The following is a 23,616-nucleotide window of genomic DNA, read 5'->3' as shown; positions in this document are numbered from 1 at the left end:
CCTGAGCCCCATCCATCCCACAGGTGTTACCTCGTCAGTCATCCCCACAACCCTCTACGCCCGTTCCCTGCAGTGTAACGCCATTCCTCTCCCAGTAAGCTTCTATCAAGTCTTTTCTGGACTATCTGTTGCACTAAAACGTCATTGCTGCACACCACTGAGGTTCGGCATCAGAGACGTCAGAGTTAAGTGCATAAGACTGACGTGTGCCAGGGCTGGAGTTCAGAGCCACAACAAGAATCTCGTACATGCTTAATTCACTTTTCAACATACACATATCATACACAGTAATCTGTGACACAACACTGTTTAGCACAAATTTAGGTATTTTTTTCATGCCGATTCCCATATTACTTCCCAAAGCACTACCCAGATCACATACACGAGACCGAGATAAAGAGGGACAAATCAGAGGCACAGTTCACATTCCAAGCTTGTTCAGAAGAGCCGATATAACACGCAAGCTGTCAAAGTGGTGTTTTGGGGAAAAAGGTGGAAAGAACGGGGCAGATTTCAGTAAGGCGTAGCTACAGCAGGCCCACACTTGGGTCATGAGCTCACCCTACGTTATCAAGAAGCCTGCAAATGCAGGAAGCAGGCAGACTTTGCATTACTTGGAGGACATGCCCTTTCAACACAGAAGCTCAAACAGTAGCAGAGCTTTCCCTTTACTGTAATGAAACTACATGGTAGGAGACAATTTTTGAAAACTCAGCTCAAAATTTGTTTTGATACCACGCTGCTAAACCCAATGCTTTTCTACAGATGGCAAAATTAGCTACATTGAAAACTGACTCTAAATACCCAAAGGAAAACTTAGTTTTCATATGCAACTCAGCATGGTGGTTCTGTATCCGTTTGGTACGCGTAAGGAGACTAAGTACATCACAGCAGGAAAATTAAGAGCTGTGCACCAGCAAAGGAGCTGAGCCTTCCGAGGAAGCTGCGGACAGCTAACAGAGAACACCAGTGACTCGGGGAGGTAGAGGCACAGAAAAGATGAATCGCTATTGTCAGCTCAAATTTCAAGTATTACATGAAACGCAGTTTTTGGGGAAAGAGAATCAGCAAAATGAAGTTGTTCAGAGACAGAAAAGAGGCAAGATGTACTATTTTTCTGTTTATGTGTTCAGAATAAGATCATTAATAAATAAAGCACAAATGTTAAAAATTCAAGACTTAAAAGTTCTAAAAAGCAACTTGACCAGGATTTTTCATTAATTGCATAACAATATACTTCACCAAGAAAAATAAAGTGTCTTTGCAGATTTAAAAGTCTTAAGCATTTTTAATTCCAAAATGCAGAAAACTGTCAGTCAAATAAACGCAGCCTAACAGCTTTTCCCCCATTCAGCCTGTAAACAATCTTTAGTCTTGATCATGTTTAAACACTTGTTTAAACACACTCATTTAAAAAAAAAAATCATAAAAAACAAACTCAGAAACTATAGTAATAGACTAAAAAGTATTCATATATTCATATAGAAATAACTGCAGCCTCAGCTTTTAATTTTAGATTAGATATTGGGAAGAACTTCTTGGCTGTGCGGGTGGTGAGCCCCTGGCACAGGGTGCCCCGAGAAGCTGTGGCTGCCCCATCCCTGGGGGTGTTCAAGGCCGGGTTGGACGGGGCTGGGAGCGACCTGGGCTGGGGGGAGGTGGCCCTGCCCGGGGCAGGGGGTGGCACTGGGGGGCTTTAGGGTCCCTTCCCACCCAAACCATTCTGTGATTCTATACATAAGGACACAGCTTATATGCCACATTACCAGAACAGAAGGGAAGTACTGCTCTGCCTCAATTCAGGATTTTTGCAAACCACCTTTTTCAGATGTTAACAAGAGTGAGCTAAAAACTGAAGCAGCTCATGAATAATAGGGCTGCTTAATTAATCTGAATTTGTGTTTAGCTGTATTATAAGCAGATGTCTTTTAAATCATTTCAATTGTAAAATACCATTGACTATGATGTAAAAAAAAAAAAAAAAAATCAAAATCATACAGGACTGATTTTTGTAGTTCAGAGAATTATTTTACTATAGAATCCCATATTGTTGCACGCATAATTCTCTGAAGTCTACAGCAACTAAAAATCTGTAGACTTAAAAATTTCCAGTATAAAGCATGTTCATGGAAATAATTCTATTCTGGGCTTTTTTTTAAAGGTGCTGTCAATTTTTTATAAAATACATACAACACCTGATGGTGTTGATCTAGAATCTCTCTTCTAGAGGGTGGAAAAATATGGAATAGAACGTTATGCAGGATCATGACTGTCAGTTGTTGCTCTTCTGCTAAAATGATTTCTTTTTTTAAGCACTTCAGTATTTCAAAAGTACTATGCATAAAATTGAAACTTGGCATCTATTAGAGACGAAAACAGAAGGAACTTACAGCATGTGAAGGGCTGTCCCCTGCGCTGCTAGATACATCTTTGGAAGGCGGTAAGGGAAGCCTACTTGCGTACAATTCTTTTCTTTCCTCATTCATAAGGCTTGCTCTTGTATTCCCTGTGCAACCTAAACTCCCCAATTAAGCAAAGGAATGCAAAATGAGCCCCCTCCCCCATTTTACCAAAATACTGGTTACAATTGATTTCTTATTTGATGATGGCCATGACAATTTCTGCCGAGTATCTTTTGCCTGTGCCACTTTCACTTTGAGAAAAAAAACAGAACAAAAACTTCCAACCTTCCTCACTTCCGAAGGTATAAAACCAGCAAAATATTTTAAATAGTACTCAATTATATAGCAGATACAAAACCAAGGCACCGAAGATATCCTTAGAAGGAGAGTTCTTCACATTATTAAATGGATTCCTTTATTTGTGAGTGTAAGATAGACGGTAAAAACTATTCACACCTATGTAATAACAGGCTAATCTCTAACGCAGCAAGGCCTTGTGTTACCTACTACCTGACTTCTGCATTATTATAGACCACATTAAATAAAGCAGCCAGCCAGCAGTATGGGTACAATTAACAAAGACACAGCAAATTGTTTAAATTACAGGTTTGCTAAAGCTAGTGGTTTGACAGGGAAAAAAGTAGTGAGGCAAGACTGCAGAGGTAAGCGAAGGAGCACATCTGCAACATGCTTCACCATCAGCAAAGGTAAATTACAGAGATTAGTACATACGCATGGATTACATGGCTTTCATCACATTTTTTTTTAATCCAGAAAGGCAATAAAAAGGAAGATTAATAAAAAAATTAATAAAGTCATAGTATTGGTAGAGCATTGCAACATTAAGTATTCAATTTCTGCAAGAGCACTGCAAAGTACTAAACATTCTCAATCCTACTTAACAGGGGTGGAAAAGGAAGCGGACAGAGATTATAATTATTTTATCTTGGCATTCAGTAAATAAGAGTAGAAGTTGCAACTCAGGACCTCCCAGTTCAGAGGTCTATTCTACAAATAATAGAAATCCGAGATTAAAACCAAGTTCTCATCTGTTTTCCAAAAGATAAATTCCAAGGGCTTCTGCGATGGGAGAAAGTCTGAAAAGTTTCATATTGTTTTTGACAATATGTTATTCAACATAAAGGCAAAGCTGATGACCACCACCGGAAAATAACACTGCTGTAATCTGGCATTTCAGAAAATAGGCAGAGTGGACAAGAAAACCACTTATAAACACAGTTTTCCTGATAGTTACTATACAACAATAGGAGAAGATAAAGGGAAAGCAGGAAAGAAAAAGCCTCATGGGCAGGCAGGAAAAGGCAGAGATATTAAATGGAGTCCATCACTGCCAGACCTACATCACTGAAGTATGAGCTTTCATCTAATGTAGCAGTGAAATACTTCAGCTATAAGTTGTTTTTTGGTGGGTTTTTTTGGTGTTTTTTTTTTTTTTTTTTTTAAATTAATTCCTCTTTTGCTATGACATTCCCTCACTCCATTGTTTCTATTAGTCAAACCATGTTTATGGATCATTTATAATCAGCACACTATTATCATGTCCAGCACAGAAAATGACTGTTAACCACCAGTCAGTACTGTCAAGGGCATCATATCTCGGAGAAAAAAAACACACATTCAAATAATACAGCCCTCTCGCCCCCCCTCCCAGCCATTCAACGTATATAAGAAAGCCTTGAGAAACGCTAGCGCACTGTTGTTGAGTCGGCTTATCCCACTCATGAGCAAATGAACAACAGCTCACTCAGAAAATAACGGGGTAGCGGTAAAGCGTCACTCCTTCCCAGGCCAGTCAAACACAGAGAGAGTTTTCTCAACACAGCTGGTGCTCAAGTTCTCAAACATGGAGGCCACGGACCCATCCGACAGCATCTTAGCGAACTCCTCTGAGGCTCGTCAAGGCCTCCCCCAGCTTCGCAGCCCCAGCTCCTCCTGCACCGCAACCAGCCCTCAGCCCGCTGTTCCTCTGCGCCCGCCGGATCCATCAGCTGCAGGCCATCTGCCGCATTTCCCCGTCAGGTTACTGCACAAATTAATCAACACTATTACCCAGATTCTTGCTCTCGTCCTGGCTTGGGGAAGGCAGGCAAGCCCGTGCAGCAGCGAGGACCAGAAACACCAGCCCTCCGCAGCGCTGAGACCTGGATGACTTCTCCGTGAATCCTGGAGCCTCTGTGACTTGTAGTAACGGAGGTGAAGCTAACTTGGAGACATGTCCCTCAAAGAACAGAGGATTTAATTTTTAAAAGGGACACTTTGCAGACGTCTTTCTCTCAAATACCCGTTACCGTATTTTAGAAGCTGGCTCAGAACCACCAAAACTCAGGGGGAGGGGAAAGGAAGTATGGAAACTGCTGCAAAATAAAGTATCTTGTTTAAATAAACCGTGTATGAAAAGTCTTTAGTAAGCAAAATTATCTTCTAACTACTTGGCATATACAAATAAAAAAATAATTTTTGGAAACACGGAATTACCCATCCACATATATCCCACATAGCTGTGTACTTATGAACAATGAAAAATACAAAAATAAAACTGCAGAGACTTTGGTAGAACTTATGACTGGTTTTCTCTACCAGGCTGTAACTGTACTGTGCAGTCAGGCAGATGGGTCAGTAATGAAGAGTAATTAGATCAGTTATAATCCCATTTTCAGGGGAAAAAAGCTCAATTTAGGAATATGTAGTAAACTGCAGAACTGCACTTACTCTGGAGCAAATTTTTAAAAAGCATTGAGATGCATCTATCTCCCGCTATTGCTCAGTCCTATGTATCAATCTGCATATAAATATAGGCACACAAAAATTTAATACAATACACATTTGCTTAAAATGACACACACTCTTACAGCTTGTTATTTGTCACATATATTGGGGCTTTATTCCATGTGTACGTAACACATTTCAAAGCTGACTGCCTAAAGTTAAGCTCTTCTTTCATATTTAAACACCCAAACAGCTCCATTTTTAGAAGTCTCATGGAAGTAGCAACTCCCAAATCCTGGATAATTTATCAGGTATCACTCATTCAGGATCCTACCTTTCAACACTCAATGTAGAAATAATTGTTTGTTTGTGTTTAATTTCTTAATAATATGCTCGCACACCTCTTTCTTTTGCAGCATTCTATCTTTGCTAAATTTAGAAAACAAATTATCCTACAAGAGCAAGAAGTTACACTGTATTTTCATTGCAGTTAAGATCTAAAAATCTTTTCAGTCTTGGACTAGATTCCATTTAAGGGTAAAGGTAAGCTAGCTTAGAAATAATAGTTTGAAAATAAATTCTACAATAAATACCAATTCAAAAAATTCCTAACCCTTTTTTTCCCCTAAGCTATTATTCTTCAGAATATTCAGATTTCCTAATGATCAAATTACAGGCACATTAAATGGATGTGTCTTTTTTTGCTGTCTTCACTTTTGTTATAAAGATGTGACGTACCAACTCCCACTGACTCTCGTATGACCAAACTGTAATCCATTTTGTAAGGAACCAGACCACAAAACTGCCCCAAAACTCTTTCAGTGCAGGAAACAGATTTTGATGTAGCGTACACTGCGTTCTGTGGCACTACTCAAAGGCAAGGGTTGCCGATTAGGACTTAACAAAGACAGTCAATGACACATCTTTTGTTACTGCCTTCTCTGCTCTTACAGAAATGCTAAGTGCCTGATCTAAAGCCTACTGAAATCAGTAAAGAATTCCCAAGCCTTACAGTGGTATTTGACTCAAATCCTATTTAGGGATGGTTCATGTGTTTCCCGTGTTAAGAACTCTTTAGGTATGTCAGAGTGCAATCACCCCTACAGAACAATCATCTTCATCACATCATCGTTTCCCTATCAACCTATTAAATTCTAGAAACACACTTAAGCCAGCTTTCCCTTAAAAACCCTTTTACAGTACAGTGAAACCATTCATTAGGCAGTGATTCATGATGCAAGTGCAAGCAGTGCAAGAAAGAAGAACCAGTATCTGCGGTGTCTTAGCTTCATTATTAGATTAACGTTTTAATTCAAGCAGATTTTTAAGAATACACTGGAGGCGACAGAAAATCCAACAATCCTAAAACCAGGATTAGAGTCCACAGGAGTTGTTTTCACTTATCCTTCCAAAGCAAAAGGTACAATTGTTTGGCTATATCATCGAGAAGACTGAAGTGAAGGGAATTTGCAATAATGTCTTGAGAAACCCTATCTTTCACAAAGAAGCATGAAGCAATATATCTTTGAAACTGAAATCCTAGTTGAAAAAAATAAGCTTTTTGTCCTGTTTTCAATAAGCCAACGAATGCAGTGGACACCTGGATATTTACAGCCAGGTGTACTTTGCAATGACTGACTGAGCTCCAAACAATTCATATTGTGTAAGATTCAGCAAAAGGAAAGAGGAAGGAGAACAAGGAAAACAGCAATAAGATATTTTCATACACTGGCTAGTTAGTCATGTAATTCTGACATCATTATTTACAGATGCACACAATTAACTGACAAAGACATTAACTGATCTTGAAGCACCTTTTTCTTTGCAAATTTCTCTTTCAAATACAACAATTTCTTTAGTATTTTTATTCTAATTAGATTTCATAGGGAATCAGTAAGAGAAAACAAAATTAATATTAGCTTTATTGGCTTAAGATAATTTTTTAGAGTTAATTTTAAATCCATAGTAATAGGTCATTATAGCAAGGTTCAGTCTACCCTGCAGAGGAAAACTCCCCCCCCCATTTATCTGACTAGCATTGCATAAAAACCGTACCTGCTCAAACTGAACATCTGCTTTGCACGAAGTGAGAGCAGCGGCATTAATAAAGCCAGCCTGCGTTATCAAGGGCAAAGAGCAGTCAGTGGTTCTACCCTTGAATCCAGGCGTATCCCCTAACATGCTCTTTGTGCCTTGGCAAATACATTCTCTATTGGCCAGTGTTATGTAGTAATCAATCATTTCAATTAAGTACTTTTTCCACCTTTTCTTCTCATACCTTGCAGTAGCTTGTACAAATGAACAATCAGATGGCAAAACGGTAACACATTTAAAAAACAAAAGGGAGAAAAAGTGTGGCCGATTTTTTTCTACTTTTAAGGGGTAGACTACACTACAACAGAGAAGGACTTAAAGCAGCTTTTCTATTTCACTGAATCAAGTAACTTGCTACAGCTTTATTCCTTATCTTGTCATTAGATCTTGCATAAAATTAATCACTACAGAGAACCACAACAGCAAGCGTTTTGACATTAAATGCGAGTTGTTCTTGCCCTCACAGAAGTACTGTGATAGAATGAAAGGACCGCTCTTCTGGAAAAGCGGGTAAGTTATACCCACAAGATAGTTTTGTTTCTCTCGTCTCTACAATGGCAGGCAACTTAGATGCCACTAGTATTTATCGGTTTCCAGACAAATAATGGAAATAACACACCACAGTGACTGACTGCTGTGGTCACTTTTAATGAGAGCACAAGGAAGTTTTGTGGAATTTCTGTACCAATTCTGTGGTATATTAAGCAACATTAATTCTCAGCCGCAGTTTGCATACGGTGTCTGCTCTGCCTCCATAAAGAAGTGTTAGACCTCCTCATTTTCAGTGAAAGCAGGACCAAGTCAAACTTTTTGTGTGCTTTTACTCCAAACTCTACTATCTCTTTCAAGTGCACTCAAAATTATCTCCAAAACTACACAGCCCCTCAATTTAGAGGGTTTTGGTGTTAAAAACAATTGGTTAGACAGAGAATGATCCACTTGCCTTTCTTAAATTTATGCACAGGAAGTTTCTTAAGCTGATCCTTCCTAAGCCGATTCCTTCTTGCTCTGTGTCTGTCTTGCACGAATTTTGTGATCTGGAAAGAGATACAAGACAGTATGAACAGAAAGTTAAAACAATAAAAGAACAATAGGAGTCTTGATTCATCAGTCTTCGCAGTAAGTTAGTCCAAAGGGAACCCCAGCTCAAACTGAATCATCTCTTCCCTTGCCGGGACTCAAGGATGAAGCCGAACAAGCCCAAAGGATGCTCTTGACAACATGACACTTGAAACTGAAGACATAAGCTTTTTTAGGAAAGGAAAGGGGGAGGGGGGGGAAGTCCTTACTATATAAACCAATGCTGAAACACTCCACTGAGGCCCATGTACAGTGGGACAGCACATTTCACACCAAAACGATTCATTAAGTTTGACTGGGTTTGCTTGCAGTTTTAGATTATCACAGCTCTTTTAGAGGACTATTCCCACATTCATCAGAACTGTTTTCATAGTATCTAGATGTAGTCTGGGGAGGAGTAAAGGGGTTACTTCGAGCCATATTTACTTGCTGTCTTCAACTATACTAAAGATTCTGCTTCCATTTTCGCAGTAGTCCCTAATACTATTTCTGTTCAAATTCTAATTTTAGCACCTGTGATATGACATTCTTTTTCAAATATGACAAACAAGCAAAAAGTGGCTTTAACCAAAGCACAGACACTAACAAATCTTTCAAAATTTGCAGGTGCTCTATGTCTACCTACGCTCTGGATAATATTAATACTGTCTGTGTTTATCTTATGAACAGCATTAGTATCTCTCACTTTAGGAATCCCTGAAAGGCACCAATATACTTCACAACAGATTATTTTCTTTAAGGTATGAACGTATGTATATTATGGACAAATATTATTGAAACTGCAATTGGTTTTGGCAAAATAAAATTTATTTATCCTTCTGCATCACACCTGGCTTCATTTTTTAAGCGTATCTGGATCTAAACTGTTTGTTCAGAGTCTTTTTACCCCAGCTAAACAACGTGCTGTATGCGTAAACTGCAGGTTTTCTGCTGCAATTCAGATACTTAATAACAGAGTCTCACGTTTATTTCTTAGTTAAAAACAAGATTTCCCAGAAGAAGCAGGGCCAAACCCACAAATGAATGAGGACCGAATCCAACCTGGAACCTCCCTAGGACCAAGTTCACTGCACCAACTAATTGTCCAGTGCTCTAATCTATCCAGATCCCTCTGTAAGGCCTCTCTCCACTCAAGGGAATCAACATCTCCTAATTTAGTGTGGTTGGCAAGCTCATTTAGCCCACGCTCAACTCCTGTGTCCAGGTCATTGACAGAAACATTGACAAGAACTGGCCGTGAAGCTGAACCCTTATGAACACCACTAATGACTGGCTGCCAGCAAGACGTTACCCCATCTACTACAACTCTCTGAGCCTGACCCCTCAGCCAATTGTTCACCCATCATACTGTGTAAGTGTCTAGCTTTATGGACAATATTTTGTCCAAAGGGATACTGTAAAAGACAGTATCAAAAGCTTTGCTAAAAAAAAACCAAAAACAACAACAACAAAAAAACAAACAAACAACACCAAAAAACCCACAAGCAAACAAACCAACCCAAAACCCCACAACCCCACACATCCACTGCCTTCCCTTCATCCGCTGGGTGCATAACTTTGTTATAAAAGGATATTTAGTTAGTAAGGACTCACAATAACATTGGCCAACTCTTTCAGTACCTTGGGATGAACCCCAACAGTCTCCATAGACTTATGTGTGTTCGGTTGCAGCAGCAAGTGCCGTACAAGTTCAAAGTCAACTGGGAGCTTATCGCTCCCCCAGTCACAGTCCTCCAACCCAGGGCTCCGAGGGTCTCAGGGCCCATCATTGGTTTTAAAAAAAGACAACAACAACATCCACTTTATTATCTTTTCCCCTAATCCTTACCCAGAGGCTCTCAGTCATTTCATCCCCAACTGCAAGTGCTGTAGAGTCCAACCCTTCCCTCACACACCGCGCTACCCCCCCGCCTGGCCTGTCTGTCCCCAAGAGCCTGTAACCGTCCATCGCAGGGCTCTTCCCACTGAGTCTCACTTATGCCAATGATGTTGTATCTTTGGGAGTGAGCCAAAGCTTCTAGTTTCTCTTGTTTATGCCTCATAACACGTGCATTACTGTACACACTTTTCAGATGTGCCCCAGTGTACTCAGTACGTTGTGGCGCTGAGTGAAAGCCCTCACCAGCACACCATCCCTCCCTGTCGTACCGCCCCATAGCTTAGAATCATAGAATTGTTTAGGTTAGAAAAGACCTTTAAGATCATCGAGTCCAACCGTTAACCCAACACTGCCAAGTCCACCACTGACCCATGTCCCTCGGCACCACGTCTGCCCATCTTTTAAATCCCTCCAGGGATGGCGACCCCGGGCAGCCTGTGCCAGTGCTTTGCAACCCTTTCAGTGGAGAAATTTTTCCTAATATCCAATCTAAATCTTCCCTGGCACACCTTGAGGCCATTCCCTCTTGTCCCATCGCCTGTTCCTTGGGAGCAGAGACCAACCCCCCCTCGCTACCCCCTCCTGTCAGGGAGCTGTGGAAAGCGAGAAGGTCTCCCCTCAGCCTCCTCTTCTCCAGGCTGAATACCCCCAGCTCCCTCAGCCACCCCTCACAGGACCTGTGCTCCAGACCCCTCACCAGCTCCACTGCCCTTCTCTGGATACACTCCAGCACCTCAATGTCTGTCTTGTCACAAGGGGCCCAGAACTGAACATAGCACTCAGGGTGTGTCCTCACCAGTGCCGAGTACAGAGGCACAATCACTGCCCCAGTCCTGCTGGCCACACTATTCCTGATACAGGCCAGGGTGCTGGTAGCCTTCTTGGCCACCTGGGCACACTGCTGGCTCATGTTCAGCCGGCTGTCCACCAACACCCCCAGGGCCTTCTCCACCAGGCAGCTTTCCTGGTGGAAAGTACAACCCCGTAGTGCTACATGGGGTTGGTGTGACCCAAGTGCAGGACCCGGCACTTGGCTTGGTTGATCTTCACACCATTGCCCTCGGCCCATCGATCCAGCCTGGCCAGATCCCTCTGTAGAGCCTTCCTACGCTCCCACAGACCAACACTCCTGCCCAACTTCGTGTCGTCTGCAAACTGACTGAGGGTGCACTCGATCCCCTCGTCCGGGTCCTCGATGAAGATATTAAGGAGAATCAGCCACAACACTGAGCCCTGGGGAACACCACTTGTGACCAGCCCCCAGCTGGAATTAACTCCGTTCATCACCACTCTCTGGGCATGGCCATCCAGCCAGTTTCTCACCCAGCAAAGCGTTCGCCCATCCAAGCCGTGAGCAGCCAGTTTCTCCAGGAGAATGCAGTGGGAAACAGTGTCAAAGGCTTTGCTAAAGTCCAGGTAAACACCATCCACAGCCTTTCCCTCATCCACTAAGCAGGTCACCTTGTCATAGAAGGAAATCAAGCAGGACCTGCCTTTCACGAACCTGTGCCGACTGATGAGCTGGTTGTCCTGCATGTGCCATGTAATGACACGCAACAGGATCTGCTCTGAGCACTAAGACTGACAGGCCTGTAGTTCCCAAGATCCTCCTCCTGACCCTTCCTGCAGACAGGCGCCACATTTGCTAACCTCCAGTCAACTGGGACGGTTCCAGCTAGCCAGGACTACTGAGAAACGATGGAAAGTGGCTTGGTGAGCACCTCCACCTCCAGCACCCTGGGGTGGATCCCATCCAGCCCCATAGACTTGTGTGTGTCTAAGTGGTGTAGCAGGTCACTCGCCATTTGCCCTTGGGTTATGGGGGCTTCTTTCCACTCCTCGCCCCTGTCTTCCAGCTCAGGAGGGGTGGGTACCTGGGGAACAACTGGTCTGACTATTAAAGACTGAAGCAAAGAAGGCATTAAGTACCTCAGCCTTTTCCTCATCCTTTGTTGCTGTTTGCGCCCTGCATCCAAGAGAGGATGGAGATTCTCCTTAGTCTGCCTTTTGTTGTTAAGGTATTTACAGAAACATTTTTTTATCGTCTTTTACGGCAGTAGCCAGATTAAGTTCTAGTTGGGCTTGGACCGTTCTAATTTTCTCCCTGCATAACCTCATCCTCCTGAGTTGCCTGCCCCTTCTTCCAAAGGTCAGAAACTCTCTTTTCCCCCCCCTAGTTATCTATCGCTGCTGAACCGGATTTTATCCTGTTCCCCCATCAAACCTGTACTACGCTCTGGAAAACGCTTTCAAATACCTCTCCCCTTTTTTCCTCTCACAATTTAACACGAGCTGTGTAGATGGATTTTGGCATTTCCAACATTATATCACTGTTTTCGAACCCCTTCAAACATCTGTCCCAAACACATAGTAGAGGTAACCCTGACTTGCAGACATAAAATATCATTTTCTCCTGGTTCCTGTCTGGCTTCCCTCTACAACACGACTCAAAAGACATGGAAAGAACCATTCATTTTAGCACTGACTACCTACTGACACTAACAGAAGAGAAATTCAGGTCTCTCGAAGCCTTTCCTAACTGGGACATACTTGGAAAAATAAATTCTTAATCGTAGTTTACAGACATGCCCTTTTTTACATCTCCTCACAGTGCATAAGCAAGGAAATTGGAGACAAGTTTAAATGCCTCAAATTTTCCTCACCAAATGTTTATTTCCCCTTCTCAGCTAATCCTACCTAGCCTCTCTTAATTAGTTTTGGATCGTACAGATGGTTCTTCCTTATATATTTTATTTGGAATATGGAACTCCCAAATTCACACATTAAGTAAAAAATTGTTTTAATTCAGAGTATCAACACGCTGATACAAAGAGATCCAGCTCTTAAAAGGAAAATTTAAAAGAATCGGTATCTATGAAATACTGTATATTTAGATTGGACTCGAGGGTGGCGAGACACAAACAGTTTGCCCAGTGAAGTTGTGGATGCCTCAGCATTGGAAGTGTTCAGGGTCGCAGGCTGGACGGGGCTTTCAAGATGATTTTTAAAGGTCCCTTCCACCCAAATCATTCTGTGATTCTATGGCTTCTGCTAAGAGAACTCACTTATACCCTAAAGACAGACACTTTACAGATTTGTTTAGCTCACTCCTGTAACATCTGTAACGCCACTTGGTGCGGAAAACTGCTGTTTTCACAGGGAGGGAAACACCTGCAGTTCTAAGGAGAGGCGGCCTCTCAGTGGGACTAGCCTCGTGTTACATGACTAGTTCCTTGCAAAAGTGATTGGTGCAGACTGGTCTGTAATTTAGTTCACTTCTTGACCTGGAGATGACAGCACTGAACTCCATAAGGAATTTCTGCAACTACCTTAACATCAGCTAAAACCAAAACCAGCTGAACTAGTGAAAACCCCTGAAGCAAAATATGAAGGGATATCCCAAGAGTAAAACCCATCTCTTCTGAATTTCCACAGTGGTGTTCATAATAAAGCTCACACTCATGATTATAGTTGTCAAATGCCCCCCTCCTACATTAATTTTCTCTTCAATGGTAACCTTCTAAATTGCTCTTTAAATAAGAGCCCCCCCCCAAGCATTTTTATCGCTTTTCTCTTCATTCCTTAATTAGTATCTTTCTGAAAAATGACAGATCAGTGCTTCACACCATAGTTTGGTAGGATGCAAAGCCAGTACTTATGATTTTCAAGATTATACCACAGTCCCTTTTATAGCCTTCTTCATTCCATTTCTTAGATAACCGATATTTTGTTTGAATTTTCAACTTCAGTGCATTATAAGCAGATTATTAGTGAAGCTCAAGTTGGAATATTGATGGTCTCAGAACAACAGATGTTCACAGAATATTATCCCCCGTGACCACTCTCCTTTAGAAATACCATCTCCCCTTACTTCAAACTGCTGACCTTCAGGATACAGTGATGAGGCTATATGTTCACCTAATTAACTGAGACAAAGTCTTCTATGATCTAGGTTATCACCAGAAGGTCAGACAAAGCATTAGTGAATTTTACATCATCTCTAGTTGGTCACTTTGTTTTGTTTTCAGAGAACTGCTGCAATTTTGACTGTGCCCAGGGTCGTCAATGAAATACATGACTTATGGTGCAAAACCCACTAACACAGAAAGAAATATTTTAAGAAAGTGTTATAGAACAGTTAATGTATTACATGATTTTTATCAAAAGGTAAAGTAATAAATTGGTCAGAGACCAGCAGAGGTTCCAATAAGTAGGATGCTAAGTATTCTGAAAAAAACATATAGCTGTGGTATTTTACCTTTTATAGGAGACACATGCCCAACTGAGAGACTCTATAGGTAACGCATATGCTGTAAGGCATACGCTATATGCTGTAACAGGCTCTGAGCTTGCTGACCGATTGCTATACTGGCAGTAAAAACCAGCAAGAGCTGCACTGTGGAACAGTGGGGCTAATGTTTATTAGGCAGTACAAGTTTGGTAAGGTGGGACATGCTCTCAGTGTACGAGAGCACAAGGACAGGTCATTCTTTATGGGGGAAAAACAAAGCGCTTGTGCAGTGGAAGAGTAGCAGTGAGGACAATTCTTTGCAAGTAGCTGGATGCCAGGTAGAACACCCTAAGGGCTCCCGATATCCCTTTGCCAAAATTCTGCACCTGTTCCTTGCACTGAGAAAATAAAGGGTTACAGGTAAGCACAGTACACGCAGCTTTCGCTGTACCTGTACTGTACCCCTTCACTCGACTTCACTAAGTGACAGTTCTATGATGATTTGTTTGAAAGAAAAAATGTTATTAAAAGAAGGAACTTACCATAAATATGACGATGAGAATAAGACAGATCCCTACTATTATTAGGAAAGGAATTAAGTAGTACTCCAAAGGAAGACTGAACTCTGGGATTAACACAACATGGCCACTACGGGAAGAAAAAGATAACACTTTCTAAATAGGTTAGAATTTAATGAGCAATGACTTAAAGAATAAATACAATGAAAAAAAAAAACATTAAAATAAAAGCTAGACACACCAAAGAAATACCTACCTGTGCACAACAACACAGAAAATTCAGCTGATATCCACATAATGTAAAGCCCATTAAATAAAACAAAACAATGTTTCTCTGAACATTTTTGGAGTTAAAACTACTTATTGACATCAAATAAATTTAAAGCAACCAGGAAAACAACTTCATAGCCGCTTTGATATCAGAATGAGAAAAAACATATGACAATCAAGAGATACTGTGCAATCATTCATATTTACTGAAGCATTTTGCGTTACACAGGAGGTTTAATTTCAAATCATGAAGGATGGTAAAATGCACCTTTTGTCCTCTGGAGAGTCAAAAAATTAGAGGACAGTAACCAAAAATCTTACTAGAGAAGCCGAGACAAATGCTGGCAACTGGATATATGAATACAAGTATTTATTGATACTTGAAGAAGTAAAATCCCATTATTATTCTGTTGGCACAAGGAGTCAAACATCTGAGAAGGTACAATGTATAGAAGTGTTAATAGATCTATGACCACTACTCTTGCAGAGCCACGCTTTTAAGTAGTTTCATCAGGAAGGTGAATCTACCCAAGAATGACACAATCTAGTTGTTCTGATTAATTTAGTGAAAGGACAGAGAGACTTGAAGGAACAAGATCATTAGACTAGTAATACAAAACACATCTCCTTTTCCATCCTATTCAAGGTATATATTTTAACCATCTTGTTCTCGCAATGCTTTCCTTCTTGAAGTTTTAGCCTTAAAGCAGAACAGCAGCAGTGCAAACCTAATCATGCATCCCATCAGAATCATCTTAAATGCATCCTGCAGATGTACCTAGCACAGGAAGTTCTCCGACTTCTTCTAGAGCTATTAATAAAGGATGATGAAAAGAGACAGCTTCAGTAGCCTTATACTATGAATAGCTATACACTCAGAAAGAATGCACTTCTGGACAAGGACTGCAGTGAGGAGCACCAGGGAAATCAATAATCCCATTTTTCTATGTCATTAAGTGCAATTTTACTCTGGAAGAAAGTCAGAGGAGTTAAACACTGGTAAGGCTTGACAAGTGATCATTTAAATTCAAACTACCAATCAATGAAATTATCCATGTCAGTATTTGTATGATACCTCAGAATACATTAGAATGGGTAGATTAAGACATACAGTTCAGTCTTGACCTGTCAATAGTTTCATGACTGCATTATCTCTACTGTGCTTTAAACAATGATGATTTTTTTTTTTTTTTTAAGACCCATCTGACTTCAATGGGAACTGACATATTGGAAGAACACACCCTTAGATCCGAAATACACACATACTCACAAACATTTCTGCGATTCCTTGATCATTAGCTAAACTCATACGTTTAATGCTATAAGAAAATGAAAGGAATAAAATTTGATAAATTTATGGTAACCCTCTCGCAGGAAAGCAATTTCTCTTCATTTTTAAAATGCTTTCTGCCCATTGCTCTCAGGCACAAGGTTTCACCTTGAATATCTATAACCTCTGTCATCACAACATCCTATTTTTAACCCATAAATATTAAAGAGAGGCAATGACTTCATGCAAGAAATAACACAGAGGTAACTTACCCCTTTTCATAAGTAAATTCTTCTTTAAGAGAATTAGCTGAAGTCTCGCCAATAAAGACAGAAGGAATGTCAATTTTCTTTAAAATCTCAACTGTATAAGAAAGAAGGAAAATAAAGCTGTTATTACACAGACCCTCTATGGACACTCTTAAGACGTAAGACTTGAACATTATGAGACTATCACAACATGAAGACATATTTTAATGTAACAACAAACAGACTGATGACATGCATGCTACATCTTTACGTCATATAAGCAGCGGCACCATTTTTCCTACTGAATATCTAGGGACTTTACTGCAGGTACAGAAATCAGAATTCTTAATACAATCTTTAAAGGGAGCATAAAATCATAATATTTTTACAAAAAAAAAAAAAAAAAAAAAAAAAAAAGAAAGAGGCATTATCAGAGGAAGCTTAACCAGAACATCATTCTTACTCAGATACTAGATAAAGTCACACAACTCCATTGATTTCCAGAATTTCTGGTTAACTTTTACGATTTCTGTGGTCTGGTACTGTAAATTTTAATTAATCTGTCTTCCCGCCTTGTCACCCTAAACATAAATGAACACAACAGAAACAGCTGTGGCTAGAAAAGGTCAAAAAGAAGAAAGAAGAAAATTAACAAACCCCGCATCTTTATTTCAGTCTCAAGAAACTGGATGGAACTGTCTCCCCCTTCTCTGCTTACTAGCGAAGGCAGTAAGAAGTTCAAAAATGCAACTCAAATGAAAAATTATTGAAAGATAAATCCCATATTCTAGAAAGAGGTCTCCTCGGCTTCGTTTTATACTGGTCTGCACCTCTGACTTATGCTTCACATTTAAGGGAACTTATCCTACATTTTGATTTCTCAGTGAAACCTGAAAATAAGATTCAAACAGGTTGGGAATTCATTAAAACCGCTTTCACGTAGCTTTCTGGGCTACTCAGCTGCCATGTAGTTTGCTGAAAGTTCACTTCCTAGTTTATTCAATGGCGTTTCCACTTGGAAAGACTTTTTTGTTCTCATTTACGTTCTTGTTCCATATTGAGCAAGCTCAAAAACTGGACAAAACAAAGAAATGCCACAAAGAAAGTCCTGACAGCTCTACAGACAAAAATCACATACCATGAAACAAACCCAACATTTTGACTAGTCTACAAGATGTTCTGAACATATTCAATCTGTCAAAGGTTAAAATTGGAACAGCTAACACCAGAATCAATCAGGAAATGGCACACTGGTCTCTAAACAATCTTCTTCCAACTGAAAAACTGAAAATACTTACAGGTAATGTGTGTTCATATGAAATTAGAATTTATTTGCCCAAAGAAACAGAAAAATATACACAACAGGGCAACAACAAAATGGAACCACTAACAAATACTAAAAAGTTGTATTTTAAAAGTTTGATGTCCTTCCAAAAGAGTAGAGTTGTATTATTTTTCCTATATTTCTACTTAATTAACAACACATCAGCTATTTTCCACATCAGTCATAAAAATCTACCTCATAAACGTAACTACTTAGCCCATAACAGTTGAACTAAAATTTAAAAGGAAAAACAAAAGAAACTCAGGAGAACGTACAAACTTAACGCCACAAATAATACCCAAGTTCACATACATGTTCCTACACAAACACCTCCCATTTTGAAATGTTAAAAGCAGGCAGATTTCTGGTTGGGGGTGGGTTTCTCTGGGTTTTGTATTTATTTTTTTTTTGTTTTATGTGAGAGTTCATCATAATACTTTCTACTGATTTTGCTGTATACTCTAGTGGGTGAAATGATTTTCAAACAGGAGAGAAGAAGTGATACCTGTACTTACTGTCGTTGGATCCCATGCTTATGAGGTCATCAGAATCAACATTGTGAACTATAGCTGCCTTGTATCCAGCTCTCTGTGCATTTAAAACCTGTAAGCCATACAGAGCACTCATTAGAAAGACAATTGCTTCAAAATATAGTAACCTGTTTGTCCTAAGACAAGGTACACTTTCAGGAAGCTATAAATATTATCACAACTTCATTTGCACTTATAAAACAAGTGTCACCTTTCAAAATAAAATCATATAATTATTCTTACACTCATGTAATTATGTTATTTTTCCAGAAAAATCATTCAATATGGTCTGCAGACAGACAGTTTTTACATATACTAAAAACAGGATTAAAAGCTTTCTATGGGTAGATAAAAATAATATTTAATCATAATTGAAAATACAGGTACTAACTTACATTGCTAAACTAGAAATTACCACTTGATAGCTCATGAAATCACGAGTAGTATCTTTTCTGTGCCTTTAGAGATGCGGAAATATCTTACCCAGGCATCAGAGGCTTTCTCATGGAAAAGTACGAAATTATAAGTATGGGTACAAAACTATAAATATTTTGCATACCATTTGTGTTTCTGATATATACTGTTTCTTTTGTCACTATAAGGAAAGCCTACGGTCCATGTAAGTGGCATTTGCTGCAGTGACCACCAGTAACGCAAACATAACTAATTTACAACTATTCATCTTAGATATTGCTTCTAATGCATCCACAACAGTGTAAAAACTCATCACAAGATGCAAAAGGCACTAAAGAACCCTGAGGAACATTTGGGTTTCATCCTGCATTCAACTCCTGTTAAAAACTACGTAATAAGTTTGGCTATAGCTGGATAGGCTTGCTTGGAACTTAGATGCACGTATTTAAGGAGACTGTAACACAAATACGTGTTTATGTAACAGGCAAACATACAACCATTAAATACAACTGAAACTCCAGAGCTTTAAATACCTTTGAAGCTGAAAACAGTTGCAGCATTTGGCTATTATGGCATCACAACAACTTTATTAACCAGTCAACAAACACTAACTACCACACCACCCTTACAACCAACCAAACACACCGACAAGCCTTAGGGAACACTGCTACACTAATTCACCAAGAAACCACCACCATCTCTCTCTTACAGCAGGTTATCATCACCAAATCAGAAAGACTCAGGGGAAAATTCTGGTGCTCTTTAAGACCTCTACCCTCAAAGCTAGGAGAGGGGAAAATATGTATGTGTATATACACACCCTGATATATACACACACACACCCTGAATTTTTCTTCTCAAGTGACAAACAACAGGGAACATGAGTTGTAAAGCTTGAAAACTTCCACTGATTATTCTAGAAAAAGTTCTGTAGGTCAAGCTTGAATTACAAAGCCTTCTTGCATGCTGCACAACAGCAAAAACAGGCAAAAAAGAAAAAAGGCATGAGAATTTTAAAACAGTCAAGAGTAGGAAAAGGAACGGATTAAATGCATTGAACAGCTACATATCTGAGCTTGTGACATAGAACAGCAGTGATGGAATCATCACTGATTAACTCATCACAAATCACCAAATGTTGAAACCAAAGAAAGGAATACAAAAGGTCATTGAGGGATCTGAGCTTTAAAGCTCCCTGGTTGTCACTGGTTCTTAATCTTCACATTCACATAAGTGTGCTATGGTAATTAGTGACAGTTTCTAAGTAGTATGAATTTCATTTCTTTGCTTGTTTTATTTCTTTAACATCATGTTCTGAACAGGTGTTTATTAACTGTCCATTATACACTGAAATACGTCCTTCAGGACAGGTAGTAAATAATTAATATTACTTAAGGAAACGTTTTAGTTCCCTACATGCTTTTGCCACTTACTTATAACATCGGTCCTTTGCTTAATTATCGGATTATAAAAAGATGGTGTTTGCGTAAAACCACACATGAACATGCCTACAAAATATTCAGGTGACAGAGTTACTCGATTAAAGAGTGGCATTAACACAATCACAGCCAGGCACCTTCTCCCCAAGCTACCACAAACGAGCACAAGCTTAACAACACCATCTAGCTGCAAAAAGCAGCAGCAACTGCCTGTGCGATTGTATTGTTCAGTTGCAACTTCACCCTCGTTACCCAGGGCCCCAAAGACAAAAGCACAAATTGTGCACCAAAACTGAATCACAGACTGGTTTGGGTGGGAAGGGCCCTTAAAGCCCCCCCAGTGCCACCCCCTGCCCTGGGCAGGGACACCTCCCCCCAGCCCAGGTTGCTCCCAGCCCCGTCCAACCCGGCCTTGAACACCCCCAGGGATGGGGCAGCCACAGCTTCTCAGGGCACCCTGCTCCAGGGGCTCACCACCCCCACAGCCAAGAAGTTCTGCTTAATATCTCACCTAAATGTCCCCTCTTTCAGTGTCAAACCCTTCCTCATTGTCCCACGGCTCCCCTCCCTGACCCAGAGTCCCTCCCCAGCTCTCCTGGAGCCCCTTTAGGCACTGGAAGGGGCTCGGAGGTCTCCCCGGAGCCTTCTCTTCCCCAGGCTGACCCCCCCACCTCTCCCAGCCTGTCCTCCCAGCAGAGGGGCTCCAGCCCTCCCAGCATCTCCGGGGCCTCCTCTGGCCCCGCTCCAACAGCTCCATGTCCTTCTGCTGTGGGGACCCCCCCGAGCCGGAGGCAGCACTGCGGGGGGGTCTCCCCAGAGCAGAGCGCAGCAGAGGGGCACAGCCCCCCCTCGCCCTGCTGGCCACGCTGGGGGGATGCAGCCCGGGGTGCCGGGGGCTCGCTGGGCTCCAGCGCACACTGCCGGCTCCTGGGGAGCTTCTCACTCACCGACACCCCCGAGTCCCTCTCCTCAGGGCTGCTCTCCAGCCATTCCCCACCCAGCCTGGAGCTGTGCTGGGGACTGCCCCCGCCCACATGCAGGACCATGCACTTGGCCTGGTTGAACTTCGTGAGTTTTGCATGGGCCCACCTCTCAAGCCTGTCCAGGTCTCCCTGGACAGCATCCCTTCCCTCCAGCATGTTGAGCATTAACCCATTTTTAAGATGTATCTAAGCAGGATGGTACAGCTTCAAGATGTGATTTCTTATTGCATAGTAACTTTCCACTGTAAGAAAATGACAATCAACTCTTTACTCAAGTTACATGCCCCAGAGCACCATCAATTCAGATTCTCTCTCCCATTATTTCAAACAACTATATTCCAAACAGCAGAACAATGTTATTGGAAAACGCAGACACCTTGAGAAATCCCAAAGTTAAAAAAAAAAAAAAATAATCAGTTTTACATGTAAACATAAATGCATAGTTGGGAGTTTGGCCAGTATTACACTGCTGGCTTCTGTGCCTAAAGAGGCAGTTTTAACGTAGCAAGGTATCATTTACTTAAATTACATACAGTCCCAGACCATTCTAATAAGTTTTTCCATAAGTAGCACAATTTTACAGGATGCTTATTTTGCCAAACACACCTTTTATTTAAGCAGAAAACATATGATGCTTCCTACATGATGTCAACAACATATTTCAGAGTCACTGATGACCAGACTCAAAATGCTAAGAGAGGGATGGACGGGAAGAGGAGACAGTTTCTGGCCTAGTAAAGATTCATACACAATAAAATCAAGAAACAGCTACGCACTTGTATTTGCCATTTTCCATGCAAAATAGAAGGAGAGATGGGACTTTGAAAATAAACTCCAGCTTTTGTTAACATTTGCACCCTGTCAGTTAAGTAGCTCATATGTAATATAACTCACATCTTGGTGCACATACCGCTTACTGGCAGAAACTTTAGGGCAAAATGCTGTAGTATTTATGAAACTATATAATGCAATATTGCAATAGTATTAACAACATAATATAAAAGTGAATTCACTGGCCAGTGAGTACATAGATATCCATGCTCGCGTTGGAACCTCTGTTCCACTTTCTACCTTGCTCTTTGTCTAATGAACAAATCCATGGGAATCTACTTTTCCACAGATATGACGTGAAATATAAAACATAATCAAAAAATGCTTATGTACATAGCTAGTGTGACTTAATCCTTAAAGAACTGACCATCGAAATCCCTCAATGATAATGTGCAAATCTTCCATTTTCTGCAAGAACACTCATTGACTGTGTGGCAAATCAAGATGTATAAAATTTAAATACAAGAGTTCACATTTAGTAAACTGGATAAACCAATTCTGCATGTCTGCCCCCTGCCTTCAGCCGAGCAGCCTTCCAAAGCTTCTCAGAATTCTGTAACCAGCAACACAGATATGATTTTTCTGGTTTAGCACCAGAGCTGAAGGCTCAGTCATAGCAAGTGGTTTTCAGCAAACAAGCATTTGCTGTATTTCTGATTAAAAACGTATTTCACTAAAAAAATTCTGACTTGTCCTTTAACAGTGTCTTCAGCAGTAATACCATCCCATCAATTTAGGGGCAGCAATTAGAAAGGCAAAGAGGATGTGGAAAAGACACACAGTGATTTGTTCTTCCTTTTCCCACTAAGCCTTATACGCACACAGTGACAGGATTCACGGTACAAAATACATGACGTTCCTTAGTTTGATGTGAAGGTAGATTACATGAGCAGTGGCGCTGCCTCTACAGCTGGAATCTGCAGTCTGGGTAGAATTTACACGTTTAACCACAATACCACATAACTGAACATACCACATATCAGCAAATATGTGGATCTCCTAAAAGGATCTCCTTTTAGTTCATGAAATTCAACAACAAATTCAAGAGCCCTCTTTTCCTTACGACATCCTTTGCTGCCCCATGTATCAGGGTCATTTTCAAGGAAATCAAATGTTCTAGCCAAACACAAATAATTCTAATTTTGTATTTTTAAAATAACAGAGATTACTCCACTTCAGCTGCAGGTCAAAATTTTTATAATACTTCATAATATAACATCTAGCGGTTGTACCCGCTAAACACAGCCATCCTGCCACTTGTGCCTGTTCCTGCCCGGCAGTGCTCTGTCCCTCCCCATCAACCAGCTGTGACACTACCATTGTTCTTGGGGTCTCAGTGTGAGCCAAGGTGATCCAGCTATTAAAAACAATAAATC

General features: G+C 40.7%; 1 protein-coding gene across 1 annotated transcript in view; it reads right to left on the bottom strand.

Annotated features, from left to right (window-relative positions):
* The window catches only part of RNF13 (ring finger protein 13), a 47,477-nt gene that overhangs the window by 7,889 nt on the left and 15,972 nt on the right, over window positions 1–23,616 (bottom strand). The window contains exons 5-8 of the mRNA XM_082487470.1: window positions 18,559–18,646; window positions 16,744–16,834; window positions 14,956–15,061; window positions 8,167–8,260 (exon numbers count right to left, since the gene is read on the bottom strand). Of these exons, the coding sequence (XP_082343596.1) occupies window positions 8,167–8,260; window positions 14,956–15,061; window positions 16,744–16,834; window positions 18,559–18,646 (379 nt within the window). The remainder of the gene's footprint in view (window positions 1–8,166; window positions 8,261–14,955; window positions 15,062–16,743; window positions 16,835–18,558; window positions 18,647–23,616) is intronic.

Source organism: Vanellus vanellus (assembly GCF_965231255.1).
Source record: "Vanellus vanellus genome assembly, chromosome: 8".
Classification (NCBI taxonomy): domain Eukaryota; kingdom Metazoa; phylum Chordata; class Aves; order Charadriiformes; family Charadriidae; genus Vanellus; species Vanellus vanellus.
Note: the sequence above shows the minus strand (reverse complement) of the source record. Positions and strands in the feature narration are given on the sequence as shown.